The following is a 22,416-nucleotide window of genomic DNA, read 5'->3' as shown; positions in this document are numbered from 1 at the left end:
TCCTAACAAATTTTGTCTATTCTTGTCCCTGTCCAATCAAATTCTTGCAACTAATATAATTCTATTTTTATGATTTTTTTATTTAATTGAATAACACATTACAATTGATGGGAACATAACCTGGGACAGAGAATTTCCATTCATTTGGCATGGTACTAATTTCCTAAATTTCACTGCTTAAGTATTCCTATATTTTTAGTGAAGGTAGTAGAGTTCAAAGATGTGATGATTGGGTATAAGATTTCTCAGTACACCAAACTTGTATTTTACAAGAAAGTAGAGGAAAAGGACAGAAGACAAGGCATGAGAGAGACCATAGCCATAGGAATTTAAGAAAGTGTAAGGCATGCACAAAGGTTATGTGGAAAAGAATTCTGACCCAAATTATTGATTTTAGCTTTACATTTAAATGTAAACTTGTCATCATAAAAAATTTCCTTTTATTTTTTATGGGTTTCCCTTTCAGTAATGAAGAGGATCCTAACCCCTCTATATCAATCAACAGAGATTACATTTTTTTTTGGTGGAAACATAGACAAAGACATGCATTTGTATTCAAAATTTAAGAAAATGGGGTCATATAAAAGTTATATGGCGTGCATGGCAAGATAATGGATATATACTGTGTTTGAATATGTCTCCACATTTCGAGATAGATTTTGCTGTGGAAATGGCAGGGCTCGAGGTCTCACATTAAACATTACAAAGGAACTCATTAAAATAATTTAGTTTGGTCACCCCCACCATAATGTCTCTCTCTATGTTTCTTTTGCTATAATATTAATATTGTGATTAGCCACATAAAAGTTTAGAGCATGTCTTGATTGTCTCAAAAAAAATCTTGACATAACCTATGACAAATGATTCATGTGGGAACCTTTCTTTGTAGGTTAGATTACTATGGTATCCTCTTGTTTGTTTATTTCCTAATGTTATTCCTCTTTTGTCTTAAGGAAATTAGGTACTAAGTGAACAATATATAAGAGAGTTTTATATTATATCTTGATAAAAAAAGCTTTAACATATGAATTTATAGGTCTTATTATTTATATTTACTTCAATTGTTTGATTCTTTTTTGATATAAAATTCCTTCTGCCTACATAAAATTATGAATCACATTTCAAAACTTCTAACAAGATTTAATATGTATATACTAATAATGTAAAAAAATTTAGTAAATCATTCACCATTAATTTATTAACTATTATTGATTCTTAAGCAAAAGTAATACAAATCAATGGTGAGTAATGTATTGACAGTATAAAAAATTTATACGGTTAGTGCACAAATTTTAATTTCATACTATATACATAGTTTCCCATGATTTTCATATTTTTTTCAGCAATGGAAAGTTAGTCCACTTTAACAACAAGCCTTATACAAATTTTTTATTTCTATTCTTTGTTTAATATACATCCTAAGATTTCCTTAAGCATGTTCATACAATCATGAAGATTCTACTTTGTCATAGTGTCACAGTCAACACCACCTGGGGTGTGGTACAATTAATGAAGGAATTAAAAATGAAAATGGATGCATCATTGGGAAGGAAAATGTTCATCTTAGATTAGTTTAATTTTGCTAACATTATTTTTAAAATCCTACTTTTTAATTGTTGAACAATTTTTTTGTTTTTATTTTTAATTCATGATTATAATTAGGTGTGAAAGATTTTATTCATAAAACTAATGTGAGAACATCATTCTTCTTTTAACGTTTTGCATATCAATTTATTTATTTCCTCCAATAGCTTCAACCATGGAGTGCAATTGAAGTCCTGGTTATCTTGAACTGCAAATCATGTTTTTTCCTTTTTCTTTTTAAGAGGAAAAAAATATATAAAAATAATAATAATAAGAAGTATGAGACCCACAACACTTTAACTATTAGCCAACTAATAAAAGCTTGAGAATGATTAATAAAAAAGCATCCAACCACTTTTCATGGCTTCTTCACTGATTCCATAGAAACATTATAAAGAAAGTTTCCAAATTTGGAGTTGCAGCCTGGTGGGTTTATTAGCAAGAATTTTGCCAAATTTAGTGCGCATGGTACAAAACCACTTATTTCTGTCATACTCATTAGTAGTGCACACTTAAAAAATACTCTCAAGTGTTTATATATCAAACTTGTACAATTTCTTTATCACAAAACAAACAATAGTCATATGATTTCTTTTTTCTTATCATTCCCTCTTTCTTTTCATATGATTTTTTTTTGTATAACCTTAATGTACAAATTTAAAGCTTAAAAAACGTTTTTTTATGGAAAATACACATAACTAACTCACTTAGTTATTCTTCTCTAGTCCTATTATTTAACAATCAAATTTTGAACACCATATTTAATAAATGGTATTTTTATTCTTATCTATCACCTACTTTCTATTTCCTTTTATAATTTACAAGTAAATAAGTAAATAAAGACCACATAATGTCCCAAATTTAATGTGAAGAATCATTATTGATGTCATTTTGTCTTGAAGTTAAGGAGTGAGTGGGGACTAACATGTCCCTCAAATCTCATTGACACTTGAAACAAAGGACACTGGTGTGCTATGAAGTTGGGACACATGTTAGATGATGTGAATTGTGTAGGGTTACTTATAGTTGTCTTCTGGAAATATAAATCTAAATTGTATCTCATATCTTGTTTTTTACTAATAAAAATATGTTTTATGAATTAAAATTAAATTAGTATTGTTTTTGCTTCATATTCACACAAGACATCAAATGAATCAATAATGCGTTGGTCTAATAATGTAAATCTCTGTCAAGTTCATCAGATGACTAAATTAAGAGTTCGATTTCTGAGAACGACATTTGTTGAAAGAGGCAATCATGAACCCCAACATAAATTAGTTCATTATCTAAAGGTAAGAAATACCTTTAATAATACCACCAAAAAATAATATGAAATGAGATTTAGGACAATAGGTTTTTATTAGATATGTGAGACACAAAGGGAATAACACTCATGAGTTTGGGGTTTTGCATTATTATGATGGAATGGAGATGTGATGTGGCATTGAGGCTTGTATATAGTTTAAAAAGGCAGCTACTTTTAGTGGGGCAAACTTTAGGATTATGGTGGGTTTCAACTCTCAACTTTTTAACTCTTCAAATTACCAAAAGTCCTCACCAACAATTAATAATCCTTGGGTTGTAGAGATTTTTCTTGAAACTTTCCATGTAAAAAAGGTGGGTGTGGGGATTTTGTTTGAGACTTTTTAAGAAGATTTAATTCAATAAAATATTTATCCTTTAATCTTTTTGCAATGGATATGCAAGAGAAGTGATGTGTAGTGACAATATCTACCATATTTATAAACAATCACAATTAGAGAAAATGTAATTAAACTAACAAATATGAAGAAAAATAAAATTATTTTGAGTGCCCACTAATCCATTGTAACATGGTAATGCTAATTGTGGAATTTAATTTAAATCCTAGAAATATAAAAAATAAGAGCATATATGTTGTCTCACAGTTTGTGTCACTCCTCCATGTACCATGAGTTTATGATTGGTCAGAAAAATACTTAGTAATTAAATTTTAATTTAAATATATTTTTTCTAACCAAACACAAGGTCATAACACATGGAATGATACAATCTATTGGGATGTGTACCCATAAATAATGTAAAGAGGAAGTGTTTGTGGGTGTAATTGGATTGGGTTGCGTGTGAGATAGCGAAAGTATAAGGAAGCTTGTGAGATAATGTTTGAGTTTGGTGGTTGGCGTGCCTCACAAAGATGTTGATATTGTCAGCCACAACCATGAGATCTTATTCATCACCCCATGCATTCACCATCATTTCAACTTCTTTAAACTCCAATATCTTCGATACAGATCACATGTACTTGATAGATATAAAAGAAATTTTTTAAAAACAAAAAATAATATTCTAATTAACTTAGAACAGAGAATGAGACATAATTCTGTAGTCTCCTTCTAATGTTTTCATTCTGAAACTCCCATTTTTCCATCATTAATTCTCTCCCCCTCAACTCTTTAACTCTCAAATTTACTTTATTCAAATCCTTATCCTAATTAATTACATATATGTTTATGTGAGTTCAGTATAATTACACTTATCTCCCTACCAAGTATAATAAACTCATAAATTACATATTGTTTGTGTCTTTATACTAAATTAAATGTACTTTGTGCAATGTTAATAATGTCATATATTACATATTGTTTGTGTCTTTATACTAAATTAAATGTACTTTGTGCAATATTAATAATGTTGAATTATTGGTATAATCTTCACAATATATACTCGTAAATTGAAAGTCAAGAAGAGCACCTATATGATGTACAAGTTAGTTTTGTATGTCGGCATAGACTGTTTAGCTACCAAAACTTCCTCTAAAAGACCATGATCTACTTCATTATTTCCTTTTACTTCAAAATTACTGTTACTTTTATACCAAACTAGCTAAACATTATGACCCAAATCAACTTTATGTTTCATCAAGTTAAAGGTCATTTATTATATTTGACCCGGGGTTTGGTTACATACAAATTTGCAAAATCAACACCATTATAAGCTTTGTATGTATACAAGTAAAATATTTATAAAAAAATAGAATCACCACTATAGGCTTTATATTTCTATTTTTATTTTTTTGTCACATAGTATTAATTAAATGTTCTGTTTACCTGTTTTTGTCCTCTATGATCTAGTAATGTAGCTCTAATTACATTGGTCTATTACCTCTATAGAGCTCATAATTTGTTGTCTAGCAGAACAACAATACAACATCTAACTATGGTTTATGATTATGTTTCTATTTTGCTAAAACTATCATTTAAATTGTCAAGTTGAATTCTACACTTTGATTCATGGAATCAAATTCTTTTCAATGAAAAGAAGTGTATGATATGGTTCCAACACAATTATGCCTAGCATCTTCCTCAACCAATTATTCTAGTCAAATTAGCCCCACATATATATCTTTCAAATTCACTTAATTTACTTTAAATTAAACTAAATTTTCAGTATAGCATACCATAATGTACAAAATAATCTTCCAAATGTTAAACTACGTATTTTTCTTTAAACCTTTAAATATGACCTTGACTTTCATATATACTTGTACTTGGCAATCTTAAAAACTTAAATCTCTAATACCAAAACTTCCCCACAAAAAAGTAACATTCTAATTAGTTCAGAATATAGAATAAGATAGCATCTGAAACAAGTTATCTCTATCGGAAGCCAAGTAGTGATTAGTGGAGAATAGAGTATAGAGTAGTAGGCAGTGACAAAGGAACAAAAATCATAAGCATGGGCATTAATTCTGTTTCCTGTTGCTTCTTTGTCTCTACTTCTGATAGAATTGAAGAGAAACACTGAACTAAAAAACATAAGAATAAAAGTGTTGCATATATCATCATCCTATTCACTTCATTGTGTCAACAATCATGATTCTTGGTTCCATCACCCGCACGCTCTCTTCTTAACACCCTCACTAGTACTTCATACACTTACACACACACACTCTAACTCACACACCTATAAATCTCACCCAACCCCTTATCCTTCAACACTACAATATACAACCAAATCTTGAATATCTCTCATATTATTAGTTCCATTATCATTTACCATCAACTTCTAAAACTATAGTTTTTGACATCAAATGGCATTGTCTGGGTTTGAAGGGTTTGAGAAAAGGTTGGAGTTGCATTTCTTTGGTGATGATCCAAGCATCCTCAAACTTGGTCTTAGAAAACTTGACTTTGATTTCATACAACAAACCTTAGAAGCTGTCCAATGCACAGTGGTTTCAGCTGTTGGAAACTCTTACTTTGATGCTTATGTGCTATCAGAATCAAGCCTCTTTGTGTACCCAACAAAAATCATCATCAAAACATGTGGGACCACCCAACTTCTCAAATCTATTTCTCCCTTAACCTACTTTGCAAACCAACAATTAGGTCTTACTCTATTCTCTTGCCGCTACACAAGAGGTAGCTTTATCTTCCCAAACTCACAACCTTTCCCTCACACAAGCTTCAATGATGAAGTCACCATCTTGGAACAAACCATCCCTTCAAATCTTTCCTATAGAAAATCCTCCATCATGCCCTCCAAATCTTCCTCTCATGCATGGCACGTTTTCACCGCAGTCACTAACGTGAACCATCGCATGAATGAATTTCGATCCAAATGGAAGACTTCAGATTCATCTGACCACTCACATCCCAACATATCATCCAACACGCCGAATGCTTGCAACCCCTACCCCACCAACAAAAACAAATCATCATCCTCATCATACACCATTGAGATATGCATGACAGACCTTGACCCTAGTCTCGCACGCAACTTTTTCCGGCAACCGTACGATGGAAAAACCGGCGACTCAGCCGGGAAAAAAATGACGGAGCTCACCGGAATCAACGAAATCAAGAAGGAGGCACTGATATGCGACTTTGCATTCGACCCATGTGGTTACTCCATGAATAGCATGCATGGAGAATGGTATTCCACCATTCACGTTACACCAGAAGATGGTTTTAGCTACGCTAGCTTCGAATGCATAGGGTCCATGGACGATGATAATGTTAACATAGTTCATGTGCTGAGAAAGGTGGTTCAAATTTTCAGGCCAGGAACTATGTCAGTGTCGACAACAACGACGTCGTTTAGCGAGTGCAACAATGAAACGTGGACAAGGGTGGTAGCGGGTGCGGTGGAGAGTCTAGGATTGAAATGTAGGAGTTGTGCAATGGACCACTTTCCAGAAGCAGGTAGTGTTGTCTTTCAAACATTTTCAGCTCTTCGCCGGAAAAGTGAATAGTTTAGCACTAATATTTACGAGTTGAGTTTTGGAGCTACCGGTTGATTTGAGTTAGAAGAATTGGGGTTAAGGTTGAAAAGGGTTAGGAGTTCATATTGGGGTTGTGGGATGATCATCATAATGCACCCCACTTAGGCTTGGCATGCCTAAGATTTTTGAGGATCTATATATATAGTGGGTCTAGAAGTGCTCTTCTTTCAGCTTATATTGATCTTTCTTTCTTTAATTACATTTTTCTCTTCTATCAACAAACCTCTTGTCTTTTTTGTTTTGGTTCTTTTTTATTTTTGTGGTACATATTATGTTTTGGTTCTAGAAATTAGTTTCAAACTGTGAACACACAGTGCTATACAGGACCATCAACCAATCTATCTTCTGCTCCCTTGCTAAAAAAGTGAAGTCCATAGGGGCAAAGATTATGAAATGGCACTTTAGAGAGTTTAATATGTATAAAACTAGATTAATTGTAATCTCAATCACTGATTATATTTAGTGATTTAGATTAATGCCAACAGAGCTCAAACCCTTTCTTAATTCAAGTGTGGTGATTGTGAGTCACTTATGGTATAAGTTTTACACCAAAGTCTATATGAATAGTTTACATTCTGTTGATTTAACCATAAAATCAGTGTTCTGACTTGTTTGACTTGGTCAGTTTAATCATTTTTATAAAAAAAATTAAAACAATATTGTTTTGAAAGAAAAGGTATGATGTTTCTAACATATTTATTATGGTGTAATAATATTTAATTTTATTAGATTATGTTATAATAAAATCTTATCTTTTTTCTTTTCATTAAACCTATATACTCTTTCGTTATATTTTCATGTTATTAGTGGTTTAATTGGAAATTTATAAGATGATAATCTTTTTAAAATTGAAGTATAAAGTAAATAATGATAGATATGAATTTTTAATATAAATTGAATCAATCAATCTAAGGGTAACCTAATGATTGGGGCTAATGACTTATTATCCCAACTAGAGGTCTCAAAATCGGCTATCCGAACAGGTTTGAGCTAACCCACATCGGGTTCGAATCAAATTGGACTAGGCTAAAAAGTTTAGATATAATTTATACATATCCAATTGTAGCTCAAATTCACCGTAAGCGGGTTGCGGGTTGTGACGGGCCGACCCGCATAATACTGAAAAATATTTATTTAAATTTTATCATATTTAATCTATTTAATATATATATAACATTTGATATTAATGTATAACTTTTTTAACGTACTTGTTATGCCCAATACAACCAAACTTATAGAGCTAATAACTTGTGTTTGAATTAATATATAATGTCAACTCTACCTATATGATTTTTAACATAACTCATACTAAACCTCTCATTTTTTATTGAACTCTCTCCCTAACACAATATAATTTATAACTTCACTTTAATATACAAACATTTCTAAATATTTCACTTTGGTTTATAGTAATGATAATATAGACTCAAGTTCAGAATAAATTCTATATGTCAAAATATAATTATCATCATCATAATATATGATCGTTATTTTTTACTTTCAGTATGAAGATCACTTGTATGCTATTTATCAAACTTTTACTATGAACTATCATGTTAAATTTGGTTGTGTGAAGTTCTATGGTAAACAATATTAGTTTTGTTGTAAAAGTTATTTTCTTTATTATGTTTTTGTTGTAGAAATTAAATCTAATTAAATACACAATTAAAAAATGAAAAAGTGGAACTTATATAGTTTAATGTCTTCTTATTTGATTTGATACATTATTTTGTTAAAGTACTCAAAATGATATTTGCAAAATATGAAAAACAATATAATACTTAACTTTATAACATTATTGTAATTTATAAATAATTAAATATTTATGTTATAGACACTATTCTATTTTTATTCAAAGTTCATAACACAATATTTATTATATATTTTTTATTATAAATTTTGTAAGATAATTTTTACCTAAGGATTATTACCAAGTCAAAGGTCCCAAAAAACATTTAAAAAATAAGGAAAATCAGGTAGCTCGAACCCGCCCGGATAAGTCCGACCTGAGACCGCTTTTAATATAACCCGGTTGGACCGGACTAAAAAACTCGGGTTCAATAAAAACACCTAGAATGATACTAAAACCCTATAAATTTCTGGGTTTTAGCATATCGGTCCGGCTGGATCCGCCTGACACCTCTAACCCCAACAATCCAATTGAGTGAATAATGCGTCCAAGTTTAATTAAATTCGATATTCACTGATAATAGAACTATTATTTGGTATGTACTTTTTGTTCACTAGAACCTTATTCTATAATAAAGTTTATAATATAAAATGAACATCAAGTAGCTGGTTTGCCCGAGTGGTTAAGGGGGAAGACTTAAGATCTTCTGCACAGAAGTGCGCGTGGGTTCGAACCCCACAGCCAGCATCCTTTTTATTAAAATTAACTTTCTTATATTTCTTTACAGTGAAAATTGTGTTATGCTCAACTAATTAATTTTAAAATTATACTATAATGAAAATATGGTAAGGCTACCAATATTAAGTGTCATTGCAAATAGTTTTTCTTTGTTGTCATTTGTAAATTTCCAAAAAAATCTAACTAATGAATTATTGTATGTGTTTATGGCTTCTTCTTTTATGCATCTAGGTTATCATAGAAGATGCACTATTGCTACACTTAATGCTGAATGTAAGAATTGAATTGATTTGTAATGAATTCAGCATATTTTTAATTAAACTTTACTATAAAATGTTGTTTGTGTGTCCATCCATATCAATAATCATCATATTTTATCATTGATATATTTAAGGTTTAAATATATTTTTAACGCATGAAAATGATAATTTGTTAAATCAATAAATCCTTTAAGTTACATCATACAAAAGTGAAGCCTAAACATTTAAAAAAAATAGTTAATGAATAGGTGGAAACCATAAACTTAGTTGCATAAAGTTAAAACAAAAAATATATATTTGAATGATAAAAACAAAACTACCATACCTACAATTACTATATTTAAGCCTTTATATATCAATAACAAATAGATGCACATGCACCATAGCCCAAATAGGTTAGTAAAATTGACTGTCTATAATCAATCAATACCTTGTACAAATATAGTAACCAATCTAAAGAAAATGTAATAACTAATATTGTTAGTATAAAGATTTATATACAACTAATATATCATTTATCGTTCATCTGTATTATCTTTTTGGAATAGTTAACAACTATTAGACATAAATAATGCAATGATAGTTTATAATACTCATACTATCAGTGTATACATTTTTTTCACATTCAAATATATATGAATTTGGCATTTACAACTTACAAGCAATGTCAGAAAATCTATTGTTATTCCATGAGATACTTCAATACCAAATTGTCCAGCATGAACAAAATATAGCAGTCTTTCATTGGCTGAAATAGAGCATTGCTTTAACGCAAGCATATGTTTAATTAGTTAAATGTCACTTTCCTATCATTAAAATATTTTGAAGGACATTAAGCACATGCATAATATTAACATATAATATATCAATAGCAATATAATTATAATGTGCACTTAGATTCAACTTGAATTTGATGGGGGAAAACCTAATTTAATTAAGTTAACATATAGTATTTGGTCATATTTATTTTTTCAATCTCGTTGGATTCGGGTTTGACGATAATCATCCCAAACTCATCTGAACCCTTATTTATATATGTATGTATAATAATAAAGTTAAGATTATATAAGCATTTTAGAAAACTACCCTTATTCATGTGTGTTTGGATTGGAAATTTAAGTGGGTCTGGAAAATCCAAAACCAAATAAGATCAAGGATTGGTCCATTTTTTTGGATTTCAAGTTTGGGATGAAAAGTGAAACCCTACCTACCCCATTCCCTATATAATCTAGAAGAGAAATATGAATTTTTGAAATTAGTTCAGAAGGATAAGATATTAAAACCACTAGCATACCAAACATTAGCAAAAAAAGGGGCCTTGGATAATTGATGCAGTTTTCAGCTATAGTGGCCTAAGAAAGAATAAATGAATTAGTTTGTTTGATTACATACCTTAGTTTTATTGAAAGGAATATAGCTTAAAAGAGAAAAATATGTATACATCGATTACGTAGGAGTTTGATATACTGTCAATATATCATCATCATTTATTTTTAATTATCATTGATTTTTCAAGAAAAGTAATATAAATAAGTGACGAATGAAGTACTGAATATGTATAATTTTTTACCATGACAGAGTGCATGAATATAACACTTTGGCTTAAATTAGAGTTATGGGTTTCTATAAATTATACTTAAGCAAACATGTGACGCAAACTTTGGTATATATCAACATAATTGACTTGTTGTTATGGTCATTAATCTCTACAAGTCAATAACGTCATGAGTATGACATAGAAGGAATTTCATATTAATGGTGCATCTTCAAATCTCTTAAACCAATCAATGAATAAATTTGTGCCTTTATCACTTTCAAGAGAGAGGAAGAAAACATAAAAGATAGAATCTGTGTGGGGTACATGTTGGACCATTTAAATGTAAACATCATATCATGCAATTGGCCCAACCCAAAACACCTCTCAAAAGCTTTTTTGTATTTATTTATGGTTCAAAACTTGAAAATATCTTTCCTGATTTTGGTGTTTGATTTATAACAAACTAGGGTCATATTTATTATTTTATTTGTACTCACTCTAGTCTTATTGTAAAAAAAAACTATAATTTTTTTCACAAGACATGGTTATGAATATCATAAGTTGCAGTCTTCCTTCCATGCGTGGAGTTTGTAGTATCTGGAGGGAAAAAAGTTTGTAATATCCTAAGTTGTGAATATATATTTTGTGAATTAAGAAAACTGTAAGTAAAAAATTGGACCAAAATCAAATTGAAAAAAACTTGTAAGATTAATTTGAAAAGAAAAAATAAGTTAAAGGGTAATTCTATTAGTTTTCTATATTCTGAAGTTATTCAAAAGAAATAATACCCCGAAACATAGAGTCAAACCAATCCAATTGCCTTTGGACATTGTTGGTCTCTATCTACGCTTATATCTATACTATATATAAAGTCAACAGTTAAAATAACTATTACTATGATTCTATTTTCCTATTTTTCTCTTAATATTTTTTATTTCTAAAGTAAAACTATATAATTCTACATAACTATATATACTATATATAAAGTCAAAACTTGAAATAATTACTACTGTGATTTTATTTTCCTATTTTTCCCTTAATATTTTTTATTTCTAAAGTAAAAATATATAATCCTACATAACTATATCTATACTATATAAAAAGTCAAAACTTGAAATAACTACCATTGTGATTCTATTTTCCTATTTTTCCCTTAATATTTTTTATATCTAAAGTAAAACTATATAATCCTAGATAATTATATCTATACTATATATAAAGTCAAAACTTGAAATAACTACCACTATAATTCTATTTTCCTATTTTTCTCTTAATATTTTTTATTTATAAAGTAAAACCATATAATCTTATATAACTATAATTAATATATCTTACTTAAAGTTGTATATTATAATAAATATAAAAATTATAACATGAAGTACATCAAATAAAAAAACATTCTAATTTTCTAAAATAAAAAATATAAATTTAATACTTGATATCATAAAATAAGAATGTGGGTCGAAGACACTTTCGTATCTGTTACCACGTTAGTAGGAATAAATGAATGAATTCTTTTATCAAATTGTTCTCTTTTTAAAAGGATCAAAACAACAATATAAGCAAGTGGAATTCTAATCTATATTCATAATAAAGTTGGTAAAAATCGTTTGTGATTAAAGAACTAATTTTTTTGAGATATATGATTGTCTCTTCTAATAAATATTACTTTTAGGATTCGAACATTTGAACTAATGATATCATTTAGCACTAAACCAACATAGTTAAGATATGGATTCTGTAATAATATAATTAATTATATCATTTGTGCAATTATAATGATATTAAATTGAAGAGAGAAAAAATAACATTTTTCCTTCTTATTTATATTTAGCTATGATGACAATACATCTTTGTTTAATTGGTGGCATGTTGCTAAAAAGAGGTTTCTTCATATCTAAAACTCAGCCATGCATCATACAATAATATTAATTAATAGAATCTCAAATCTTGTTCATGTGACTATTGTCTTTGTATCTTTGCTGTGTATTTTTGTGTCCCTATCACATTCTCTTTGGAGAACAAAACCCCATTCATTCTTCTCTACCTTTTTCATTTTTGGACTTTTCCTTCTTATCATTCTTTTCCTTATCTCACAACCCAATGAAAAGTACAATTCTTCCTTTCCTTTTCAATTACCCTACTTCACACGTTGCTCAATGTGAACAACCCCTTCTTTATGTTTGATCAAAGGCCACAACCAAAAATGTCTCAACCTTTTGATTCTTTCTGGGGTTGCTCTATCTCTAGGGTTTGAGTTTGTGTTACCCTTTTCTTCATATCATTTTCTTATTTTGTTCACTTCTCCACAATTTAGGACATACCCTTTTGTTTTTCTCAACCACTGATTGCAGTTCCAGTCTCAAAATCCTAACTTTTCTAGTCAAACTTTGCTAATTTTATCCCTAGGGTTTTATTCATGTCTCCCTAAAAGGGTTGAAAGGGTTAATTCAGGAGCCACATTGCAGAATTTCAGAAGCTCATTTGTACTTTTCATTCAGAATTTTACTTTTGAGCTTTGCTTTGTGGTGTTGTTACTGGTTGAAAATCTCAAACTTTCTTTTTCAAACATGGGTTGTGTTCATGGTAAGTGTTGTGGCAAGTACCCTACACCATCAGAGGGTGGTTCTGAACTTGGCCCTTACCATGCCCAAAGGAAGCACATACTTACCCAGAGAGCACTTGAGCTTGTTCCTGTTCCTTCCCACAACCTCACTTTGGAGTACTCAGTTCTCACTCAGAGGGGATACTATCCTGACTCACCAGACAAAGCAAACCAGGATAGTTTCTGCATTAGGACACAAATTCAAGGTAATCCAAATGTTCACTTCTTTGGTGTGTATGATGGGCATGGTCAATTTGGTAGCGAGTGTTCAAGTTTTGTTAAGGATAGTTTGGTAGAGACATTGTCACATGATCCTGTGTTGTTGGAGGATCCGGTTAATGCCTATACTTCGGCGTTTTTGACAACAAATTATGAATTGCATAATAGTGAGGTTGATGATTCTATGAGTGGCACTACTGCAATTACGGTGCTTGTTATTGGAGACACCCTGTATGTTGCTAATGTTGGTGATTCGAGAGCAGTGCTAGCTGTTAAGGATGGAGATCGCATTGTTGCTGAGGACTTATCATCTGATCAGACACCATTTCGGAGAGATGAATGTGAGAGGGTGAAACAATGTGGGGCAAGGGTGTTGAGTGTTGATCAGGTGGAAGGGCTTAAGGATCCCAATATCCAGACTTGGGGGGATGAAGAGACTCAGGGTGGTGATCCTCCACGGTTGTGGGTTCCAAATGCGATGTATCCTGGAACTGCTTTTACAAGGAGTGTCGGGGATAATTTGGCCGAGACAATTGGTGTCATTGCTGTTCCAGAGGTCTCAACGGTTCGGCTTACACCGAATCATCTTTTCTTTGTTGTTGCAAGCGACGGCATATTTGAGTTCCTATCAAGTCAAAGTGTTGTTGATATGGTATGATTTGGTTTTATTAGTATGACCCATGATTAGAATGTCTATAATTTGGTATTTCCTTTTCAGTATAGACCTTAGCCATTAAATATTTTCTATTATGGTGTATGCTTTTTACTTTTTCTGCTCTCCTATGTATGATATTTGTTGCTTTGAATATGTTCATATCTCTTTGCCATATTTAGTCATACATATCCAATCACAGTTTGCTAATATTATCTATCAATTGGAGCTTAGTCATGTTTACTACATATTTATCAATATATTCTGAAAGTTTTGTTTCAAACTTTCAATGATTGGATTTACAACAGTTTGCGTTAATGCATTTAATATCTAATTATTCTTACAAGAACAAAATATAACAGTTAATGTAAAATAATCATGTAACCTTAGTTCAATGTTCCTTTTTGAGAGGAATTTCTGTTCTAAGGCCTATTTGCTCATCAAATGCATTAACTGTAATAATTCTGGAAGCATTATCTGTAAATAGTTCATGAGACAAATTGCAAACTATGACCGTTCTTTTAAACCCTAAATGTTTACATAATATTTGTTACTGTAAGTTGGTTGTTTAGTGTGAGAAACCTTGGCTTTTCCACCACTTTCTTAAGATCATCTCTGATCTGTTGACATATGTTCATAATGTTTATCACTGTACCTCCCTATTTGACATATATTCACAACTGTTAATGGAAAAATTACCTTTCACTGGTTAAAATTTCTAATTCTTTAGCATCATGGTTGTGATATATCTGATTGGTAGAACCTGGCTAGTTGCTAATATGATTTACAATTTTTGGCAAAAGTGCTAGATTATGATTCAATTCCTTATCTTGATAAATTCAATGATTTGTTATGTTGTAGGCAGTCAGCTTTTCAGATCCCCGAGATGCTTGTGCTGCCATTGCTGGAGAGGCATATAAACTATGGTTAGAACATGAGAATCGGACAGATGATATAACGATTATCATTGTTCAAATCAAAGGCCTGTCCAATGTATGACTTGCTTGAATATTCCTTTGGTCTCATTTGTTGTTTATGTTTTCTTCATTTAGACTTGTGTAAAGGTTTTAAATTTGCACTGTACCTTAATCTTCTTTCCCACACCCACACATATTTTGAAAATTTTGGTGGTGATAAATGACCTATGCTGTGAAGTGTGAACAAACCCCCTGGAGGAGTTATCTCGGGTTAATCCTATTCATATGATTATTTATTTAAGGTTTTTAATGTATTTAATATATCTGGATGTGTTGTAGCTTTGGTTACTTGTTACTCCTATGTGGTGATATATAGTTATATGCTTACCAGCCACATGAAACCAAAAGCACAAATAGAAAACAAAGCGACATTTTACCCTCATGTGTCTCAAACTCAAATACATTTGCCCTTATGAGCGTAATATGCAGAACCCAAAATTCTATTGGTGGTTGATTATTTGATTGGCTTGTTTACCAATCTTCGGGTTTTTATTGTAGTCAGGTACATCTCGAGTTGGACCAAGTGAGATCAATGTCAGTACTGTAATGAGGGCCAAGAGGGGGAAGGGAATTTCTGAGGTATCTGCTACCACAGGGTCAGATGTTTCTCGTTCTGTGAGGAGTGGTTACTCTGATTTACAGTCCTATCAGCATTTGGTCTCAATCAGAAGCCCGGCTATAGTTGTCCCCTCACCAACATGTCAAAGACCAATTGAATTGGTACAGTCTCAGTTGAATTAATTCATATCAATCATTTAATGGTGATTTGCACACAACATTTCTTTTCTTGACCTCCTTTTCAATTTGCAGTGATCGAAGAGAGGCTTTATGGAAGTTTCACCAAGTCTTGTAATATCTTCTAAGTGGTACATCGCTATTCTTTGCTTAGGGTGTAAATGAATTAGGCTTTTCATGAATTATTTGAGGACTACTTGTTAAATACTCAATCATTGTCTAACTAACCAAACAGACAAAATTAAGCTTAAACCTAGACTCCATAATATAAATGAGTCAAGCTCAATCTTTATAGAGTGAACAAAGCTCATAAATAGCTTATGTGTATGTTAATGACTTAACTTTAAAAGCTCATAAGCAGCTCACGTGTGTGCGAAAACATAGCCGTTAATGATTGATGTTCTTATGTTCTCAATCTTTTGCTAATTAAGGTTATATGCCATTTAACTGCAGAACCACCACAGGAGAACACTGAAACTTGACTTCCCTGATGGCATTGCGCACCTCCACTGGTGATTTAAAAATCGGAGCCGGATTTACAAAGAATTTGAGATACAGGAGAATGGTACTGGGAGATTGGCTGGTGACTAACTGACTTAAATTTGCATTGAGTTGTACTCAATGGTCGTAGCTGGCCACATGCTACATAGAATGTAAATCAATTATCTTCTCATGCTGAACCTAGATGCCTTTTTTAGAAACATGTCTAGAGTTTTTTAATTGGATTTCAAAGATTAGTTTCATGTTCTTACTTCTAATTAATAATTGAATGAATGGTTATGGGTACAGACTATAGAGTTACTGCATCATTCAGAGTACATACCTAACTTGTCTTCCAAGCTTTGCCAATTTTAATCCAAAACATACTTGTTTTATTCATATGTATGGAGGATATGGAAAGACATACACTAGCATTGTTAATATTTATATTTTGATATAGCATATGTTTCCTTAAATAATTTTTTTTATCAATGGTCATCAAATTGCCCCTTTTAATAAAATGGTCTTGACTAATCAATTACCTTATAAACTACATAATCATATATTGTCAAACATACCGTGTATTTAACTGGTACTAAGAAATGGACATTAAAAAGTGACAAGTAAAAAGCGTGTGAGAGTCTCATCCAATGAAAATAACCAGTTCACCATGTATGGATTCATCTTCTCACTAACCAGCATTATTGTTCAAATATATGAGAAAGATATTGAGTAGTAAAATCAAATGATACAAATAACTACATTGCTTTCTACTTGAGAAGACTCATAGCAGTAACACCTAAGACTCGAGTCTTAAACTAAAACTCCACAATATAAATGCCTAAACATTTGATATATAAAAATAGGATTTAATATGTATACACTGACAATGAAAATGTTTTTTACAATATCAGTAAGTCATTAATCAGTCATATAATAATCATCATTAACTTTCAAGCAAAAGCAATATAAATCAATAATGGATAATGGACTGACAATGTAAAAAACTTTACACTGTCAGTACATAAACTTTAAACTTATAAAAATAAAAATAGACTACCTATATTTTATAATGGATTTAAACAATAGCTTACTATTTCTTCAAGACTCACCCTCATGACACCAACCAGTTCAATGTTGGAAAAAATGTCTAACGATTTTGCACACAAGTTAGTTGTCTTATCTAAATCAATATAAAGCTCCAATCTGTGAGTTTGGAGATAGAGAAGCAACATAACAATAAAAAACCTTATTATAATTTGCTTATCGTACAAAATTTCTTATAATCAACATTGGATAAACATATTTTTGTTTCTGAAGTTGAGGATACATACAAAAAAGAAGCATAGAAAAGTTATCTGCATATCAGAAGTATAAAAACAGCTTCTTATCTATGCCATCCTGCAGCAGGTTACATTGATTCAACAGCTTGCTTAACTTGTCAGCTTCTTTGTTTGATTTCTCATTCACTAATGCTCTGCTCTGCACATTGTTTAAACCATTTGTAAAAGCTGCATTTATGTAAGGCAATTTTTGAAGATGAAGATTGTTTTCATCATCCCTCATGTTATCAGTTTCGTGAAATACATGATTTGAATCCCTCTGTGGAAGAGGTCTGAGATCTTGAGACCTGTGCTGACTATGAAAATGAAGAGGAAAGTTGCAGCTAACACTGATCATTTCATCTAAACAAGTGTTCAGATTATAGGATGAAGGTAAACTTGCTTCAAAGCCCACACCTTGATCTGAACTTGGAAGAGCAACATGATTACTTTCTGAGATGTAAGCGGTGGAGATTTCCCTACTAGACAAACCATTTAGTCGCCAGTTAAAAATTCGACGAAAAATCATACCCCATTGTGGAACTATACGATAGCTTGAGCCACACAGCTCAAGTCCAGCACAGGTTTGCACTGTGACATGTGCCTCTTTTGTGGCCAATGATTCTCCCATCATTTTACTCGCATTAGTCAGGTATAGGGCCAAGCAATTTTCGAGCTGTACCTTCTGGTTCTCGATCTCATGGTCAACTTGACAACCTCTGGCCAACCAGGACAAATCATCGGCAAAAGTGGGAAGCTTGCAGTTTTGCAAGGCATAAATAATTGGTTCAATTTTCACATTTGAGCTCCACCCCAAAGTTGGCAAGTACCTTTTTACTACTCTGTCTTCATCACAAGACTTGTCAAGTGAACCAATCTCTGGACATGGCCAACCAGTAGGATTTGAATTGGCAGCAGTAATAATTTCCTGTAGTGAGCAATCTAAGGCTTGATTGAACAGTGAGATGCAGTCATTAGGACCCAACTTGGGGTTGCTGGCGATGTTCTGCACCTCTGATAAGGAATTAAGATGCGTGTGAACAAGTTCTCGTACTTTCACACAATGAACATAGGGTTGTAAGGGTGCCTCACTGGCCAGCCACTGCAGTCCCTCTTGTAACTGTCTATCACTGAAAAACCCACGCAAGTGTTCCGTCTGATGATTTTCAACGAGGAAAACAAGTCGAAAGCTACTAACCCGCAATTTATCAATGTTTGTAAGGTTCAGTTCATTAACTATAACAGAAGAGAATCCTTTGTCATATGAGCCGCATAAGATCAGTAGTGGCAAGCGAGCCCCCAAGGGAATTGACATCAGAAGATTGTGGAGGTGAACTCTCTGATGTTCCCATGAGATGCTCTCAGAGACAAGAAACAAAACTGCATCTGTCCCAGATACAACTTCATCTACACTACTAAATGCGGCATCCCTAATGACGGAGAAGCAGCATGTAGAATCAATGCCAGACTGACTAGAAACCCATTTCTTCCATATTGCCAAGCCAGGAGATGAAACAACCACATCATTGTCACTCGAAGGCATGAGCTTTGAGGTCAACCACGAGCCTGCTGCCCCCATTTTATGTTTACTATTTATCTGAGAACAAAGGGTTATTTTCCAGCACAAGCATTTAGCATCTGAATTTCTTCTGCCCAGTGTACCAGCAACTATATCTGAAACATTAAGTCTTGCCCATGATTTTTCCTGTTTTTCATATCTCTCCCTCATAGCTATATCAACGTCAAACTTCTCAAAATTACCAGGTAGCTACATTGAAAAAAGGAGTTACCAAAGTCAATAAATAAATCAAGTCAAATTCAGGCATTCACAAAATTTTCATTGTAAAGCAAATGAAAATTGATAGATGGTATTTATGTTGATGCACACTGTATTGATGTTTAATCATGGAAAAACAGGTTTGCAATTAGCTAAGATATCCAATTAGAATTTGAGTGATGCATCCACAGAGGGTGTCATTGCTTTTATTCAGTAGCAAGAACCGCTTTTATTTTTAAAGCACCATTAGAAGCAATCATGATTATTTCACTCCTCCAACCCCCTTCTCCTGGCAAGAGCAATTACAAAAAAATCACAAAAGCTTGAGAAACTTACATCTATATAATTTCGAATTGGGGGGCCCAGTGGTAATGAGCCTAGTGCAGCATTTGATGCTAATTGCCGCTGTTCACGTAACATCCTTAATTTCGACGCTCGCTTCCTCCATAACCTGATAGGGCAAACATGGAAGAATAAAAATATGAATTATACAATGAGTTAAAGAAACAAGTAATTCATGTGCTAAAATTCTAAAGCTGTGTAATTAAACAAGGCATAAAACCTTAAGAACAACTTTAGCTTGGCCTCAACAATTTCTTCATCTCGACATTTTTCTGTATTTTCATGAACTTCATCTTCATATTCTTGGTGAATAAGCATAGACTCATAGTTGGAAACAGCCTCGGATGCAGGAGGAGGCATAAACAAACTATTAGCCAATGAACTTTCCGGTGGAGCTGGTTTGGGAATAATCTCAACTGGCCTTTCATCTACATTAGAATGCAAGTTTCTCCTTGGAGAGCCTTTGACAGCCAAATCAGAATTGGTACTCTTGAAAATGTCAATTCTAGGAACTTGTGGTTCGGGTATAATATTAGGAAATGGGAAGCTAGGAAGTTGTGGTTTGGGTATAATATTAGGAAAGGGGAAGGTCAACGGAGATGAATGAGGATTAACCATGTTTTCATCTTTTACACTGTCTTGAACAGCAGAAATTTCCTTCAATGCCTTTCCTGATTTACTATCCTTTGGGGAGAAAATAGCTTCAGAGTCTCGCTTTTCTTTGTCAAACTTATGGACAGAACTAACATTTTCAACAGATGAAACTATCTTTGGCTCATGCTTGTTTGCCTTCCTCATCTTGTTCATAGACACAACAGGAAGTGATTCGGGTTGAATTGAGAGTACAACATCCTCAATTATCCTTCCAGATCTTCTTGTGTGCACTAGTTTTGAACGCTTTGTGGGATAGTCAGTATCAGCATTGATAAATTGGCCTTCCTTAACCATGTATGGTTCTTCGAATGCTTTTAGCACAAAACCATGATACTCCAAGAGTTCATCAATGCATTCGTCCTAATTATGAAGACATAGATAAATGTAAGAGGAAGTTGGAAAATCTTGCTACAAAACTCCCTTAAATACCAAATAATAAAACACCACCCAAACATGGGCACACACAAAGAAAAGGAGAAAACAGAAAGCACTCAGACATATGTCCACAAAAAATACCTCCATAGCAAGCCATTTAGCGACATGAGAAACAGGAATGCCTTGGTTATTCGGTAGACCAGAATGTAGAGAAGCAAGTGCCTGGGTACGCAACTGGTAAAAGTGACAGAAGACAGACATAAAGGTCAAGAGTTCTTATTAAATGTAGTTTAATCATATAATTACCAAACTTATAACTAAAGGGAATTCAACAATTTTATTTCCAATGACGATAGCAGATTCGAAGGGGCAACATAATTTTTACTTATTCATCCTTTTAAAAATCAAGGACCCCAACTTAAGTAATTTCCTAAGATGCCTGCCAAGATTAAGTAAATGCATGCCCAGTCTATACAAGGAAGCCCTAAGCTTATATAGTCTCTTTCTTGGGCACCAAATAAATGACAAGAGTATCCCATACCTTCGCAAAGTGAGCATGCATTAGACATGCTTGAAGATAAGTTGCTTTCCTTGCAAGCCGAAAGAAGGCAATAAAATTACTTGTTCTGCAAGCTCTGCAAAGAAAAACAAAATTGGTTAGACCGTGAACATGACAATAAAGGTAACTAATTCATATGGGGATTACAACCTTGCTACATTGCGGGCAAATAGAACTTCTGGAGTTTGCCTTATCTCCGGAGTCATCTTAGCAAGATCAAGGGAGAGCTCTGCAGGTTCAACCTAGCATAACTTACTTATTTTCTTAGCTTTTATTTTTAAATAGCAAACGAAACCTTAAAGATCAAAATACTACAAAAGCCACTTACTTTATATCCAGGGTGCTTATCCAATTTAAGAAGAGCATAATAGCCGCGAAACTCTTTTTCCGTGGGAACATACATTCCTTTCTTTCTGTGATCATCATACAACTGGAACAATTCAACAGAAGTTTTGTTCATCTGTTCAATATTGAGGTGAGCATCAAAGCCCTCAGAAAATCCCTCTCCTTTTGTGTATTCACATAATTCATGCATCGCAAGGATGTGTAATCTTATCTGAAACCACAGAAATAACAGCTCTGTTAGTGATCGTAATACTGCTTTGCAAACATAGCCAATCTGATGCACACTCTTGATAAAGCTAATTGAATCCCTATAGTTTTTAAAGTACCAAAAAGACATTGATATTATCACGTTCAAGGTTTCT

At 32.4% G+C, this 22,416-nt stretch overlaps 3 protein-coding genes, 1 long non-coding RNA gene and 1 other non-coding gene across 8 annotated transcripts in view; 3 read left to right on the top strand and 2 right to left on the bottom strand.

Annotated features, from left to right (window-relative positions):
• Nucleotides 5,365–6,845, top strand: LOC109344800 (S-adenosylmethionine decarboxylase proenzyme 4-like). Its single transcript, XM_019583545.1, has one exon. The coding sequence runs from the start codon at nt 5,654–5,656 to the stop codon at nt 6,815–6,817; it is 1,164 nt and encodes a 387-aa protein (XP_019439090.1). The 5' UTR covers nt 5,365–5,653; the 3' UTR covers nt 6,818–6,845.
• On the top strand, nt 9,142–9,224 carry TRNAL-UAA. The gene has a single exon. It is a non-coding gene; the product is annotated as a tRNA-Leu (tRNA).
• LOC109345297 overlaps nt 13,031–22,416 on the bottom strand; it is a 17,277-nt gene continuing 7,891 nt past the window's right edge. The window contains exon 2 of the long non-coding RNA XR_002107407.1: nt 13,031–13,237. This is a non-coding gene — a long non-coding RNA (uncharacterized LOC109345297). The remainder of the gene's footprint in view (nt 13,238–22,416) is intronic.
• Nucleotides 13,139–16,986, top strand: LOC109345295 (probable protein phosphatase 2C 35). 4 transcript variants are annotated; one of them, XM_019584210.1, is made up of 5 exons: nt 13,139–14,488; nt 15,350–15,481; nt 15,964–16,185; nt 16,276–16,331; nt 16,665–16,986. In XM_019584210.1, exons 1-4 carry the CDS (start codon nt 13,583–13,585, stop codon nt 16,276–16,278), a joined length of 1,263 nt encoding a protein of 420 aa, XP_019439755.1. In that variant the 5' UTR covers nt 13,139–13,582; the 3' UTR covers nt 16,279–16,331; nt 16,665–16,986. The 4 variants fall into 4 exon arrangements, with proteins under 4 accessions (XP_019439755.1, XP_019439753.1, XP_019439754.1 ...); XM_019584208.1 differs by having other exon boundaries at nt 16,654–16,986; XM_019584209.1 differs by having other exon boundaries at nt 16,632–16,986.
• Nucleotides 17,902–22,416, bottom strand: part of LOC109345294 (SAC3 family protein B) — a 10,928-nt gene continuing 6,413 nt past the window's right edge. The window contains exons 9-15 of the mRNA XM_019584207.1: nt 22,038–22,265; nt 21,860–21,951; nt 21,692–21,785; nt 21,292–21,384; nt 20,342–21,135; nt 20,116–20,230; nt 17,902–19,770 (exon numbers count right to left, since the gene is read on the bottom strand). Of these exons, the coding sequence (XP_019439752.1) occupies nt 18,046–19,770; nt 20,116–20,230; nt 20,342–21,135; nt 21,292–21,384; nt 21,692–21,785; nt 21,860–21,951; nt 22,038–22,265 (3,141 nt within the window). The 3' untranslated portion in view covers nt 17,902–18,045. The remainder of the gene's footprint in view (nt 19,771–20,115; nt 20,231–20,341; nt 21,136–21,291; nt 21,385–21,691; nt 21,786–21,859; nt 21,952–22,037; nt 22,266–22,416) is intronic.

The sequence above is a fragment of the Lupinus angustifolius genome, chromosome LG04, assembly GCF_001865875.1.
Source record: "Lupinus angustifolius cultivar Tanjil chromosome LG04, LupAngTanjil_v1.0, whole genome shotgun sequence".
Lineage (NCBI taxonomy): Eukaryota > Viridiplantae > Streptophyta > Magnoliopsida > Fabales > Fabaceae > Lupinus > Lupinus angustifolius.
Note: the sequence above shows the minus strand (reverse complement) of the source record. Positions and strands in the feature narration are given on the sequence as shown.

Bases quoted from the DNA above. Each gene is read 5' to 3' on its own strand.
- LOC109344800 (XM_019583545.1), top strand. From the start codon at position 5,654: ATGGCATTGTCTGGGTTTGAAGGGTTTGAGAAAAGGTTGGAGTTGCAT.
- LOC109345295 (XM_019584210.1), top strand. From the start codon at position 13,583: ATGGGTTGTGTTCATGGTAAGTGTTGTGGCAAGTACCCTACACCATCA. The intron at 14,489-15,349 runs GTATGATTTGGT...GTTATGTTGTAG, and splicing joins GTCAAAGTGTTGTTGATATG to GCAGTCAGCTTTTCAGATCC. The intron at 15,482-15,963 runs GTATGACTTGCT...TTTTTATTGTAG, and splicing joins AAATCAAAGGCCTGTCCAAT to TCAGGTACATCTCGAGTTGG.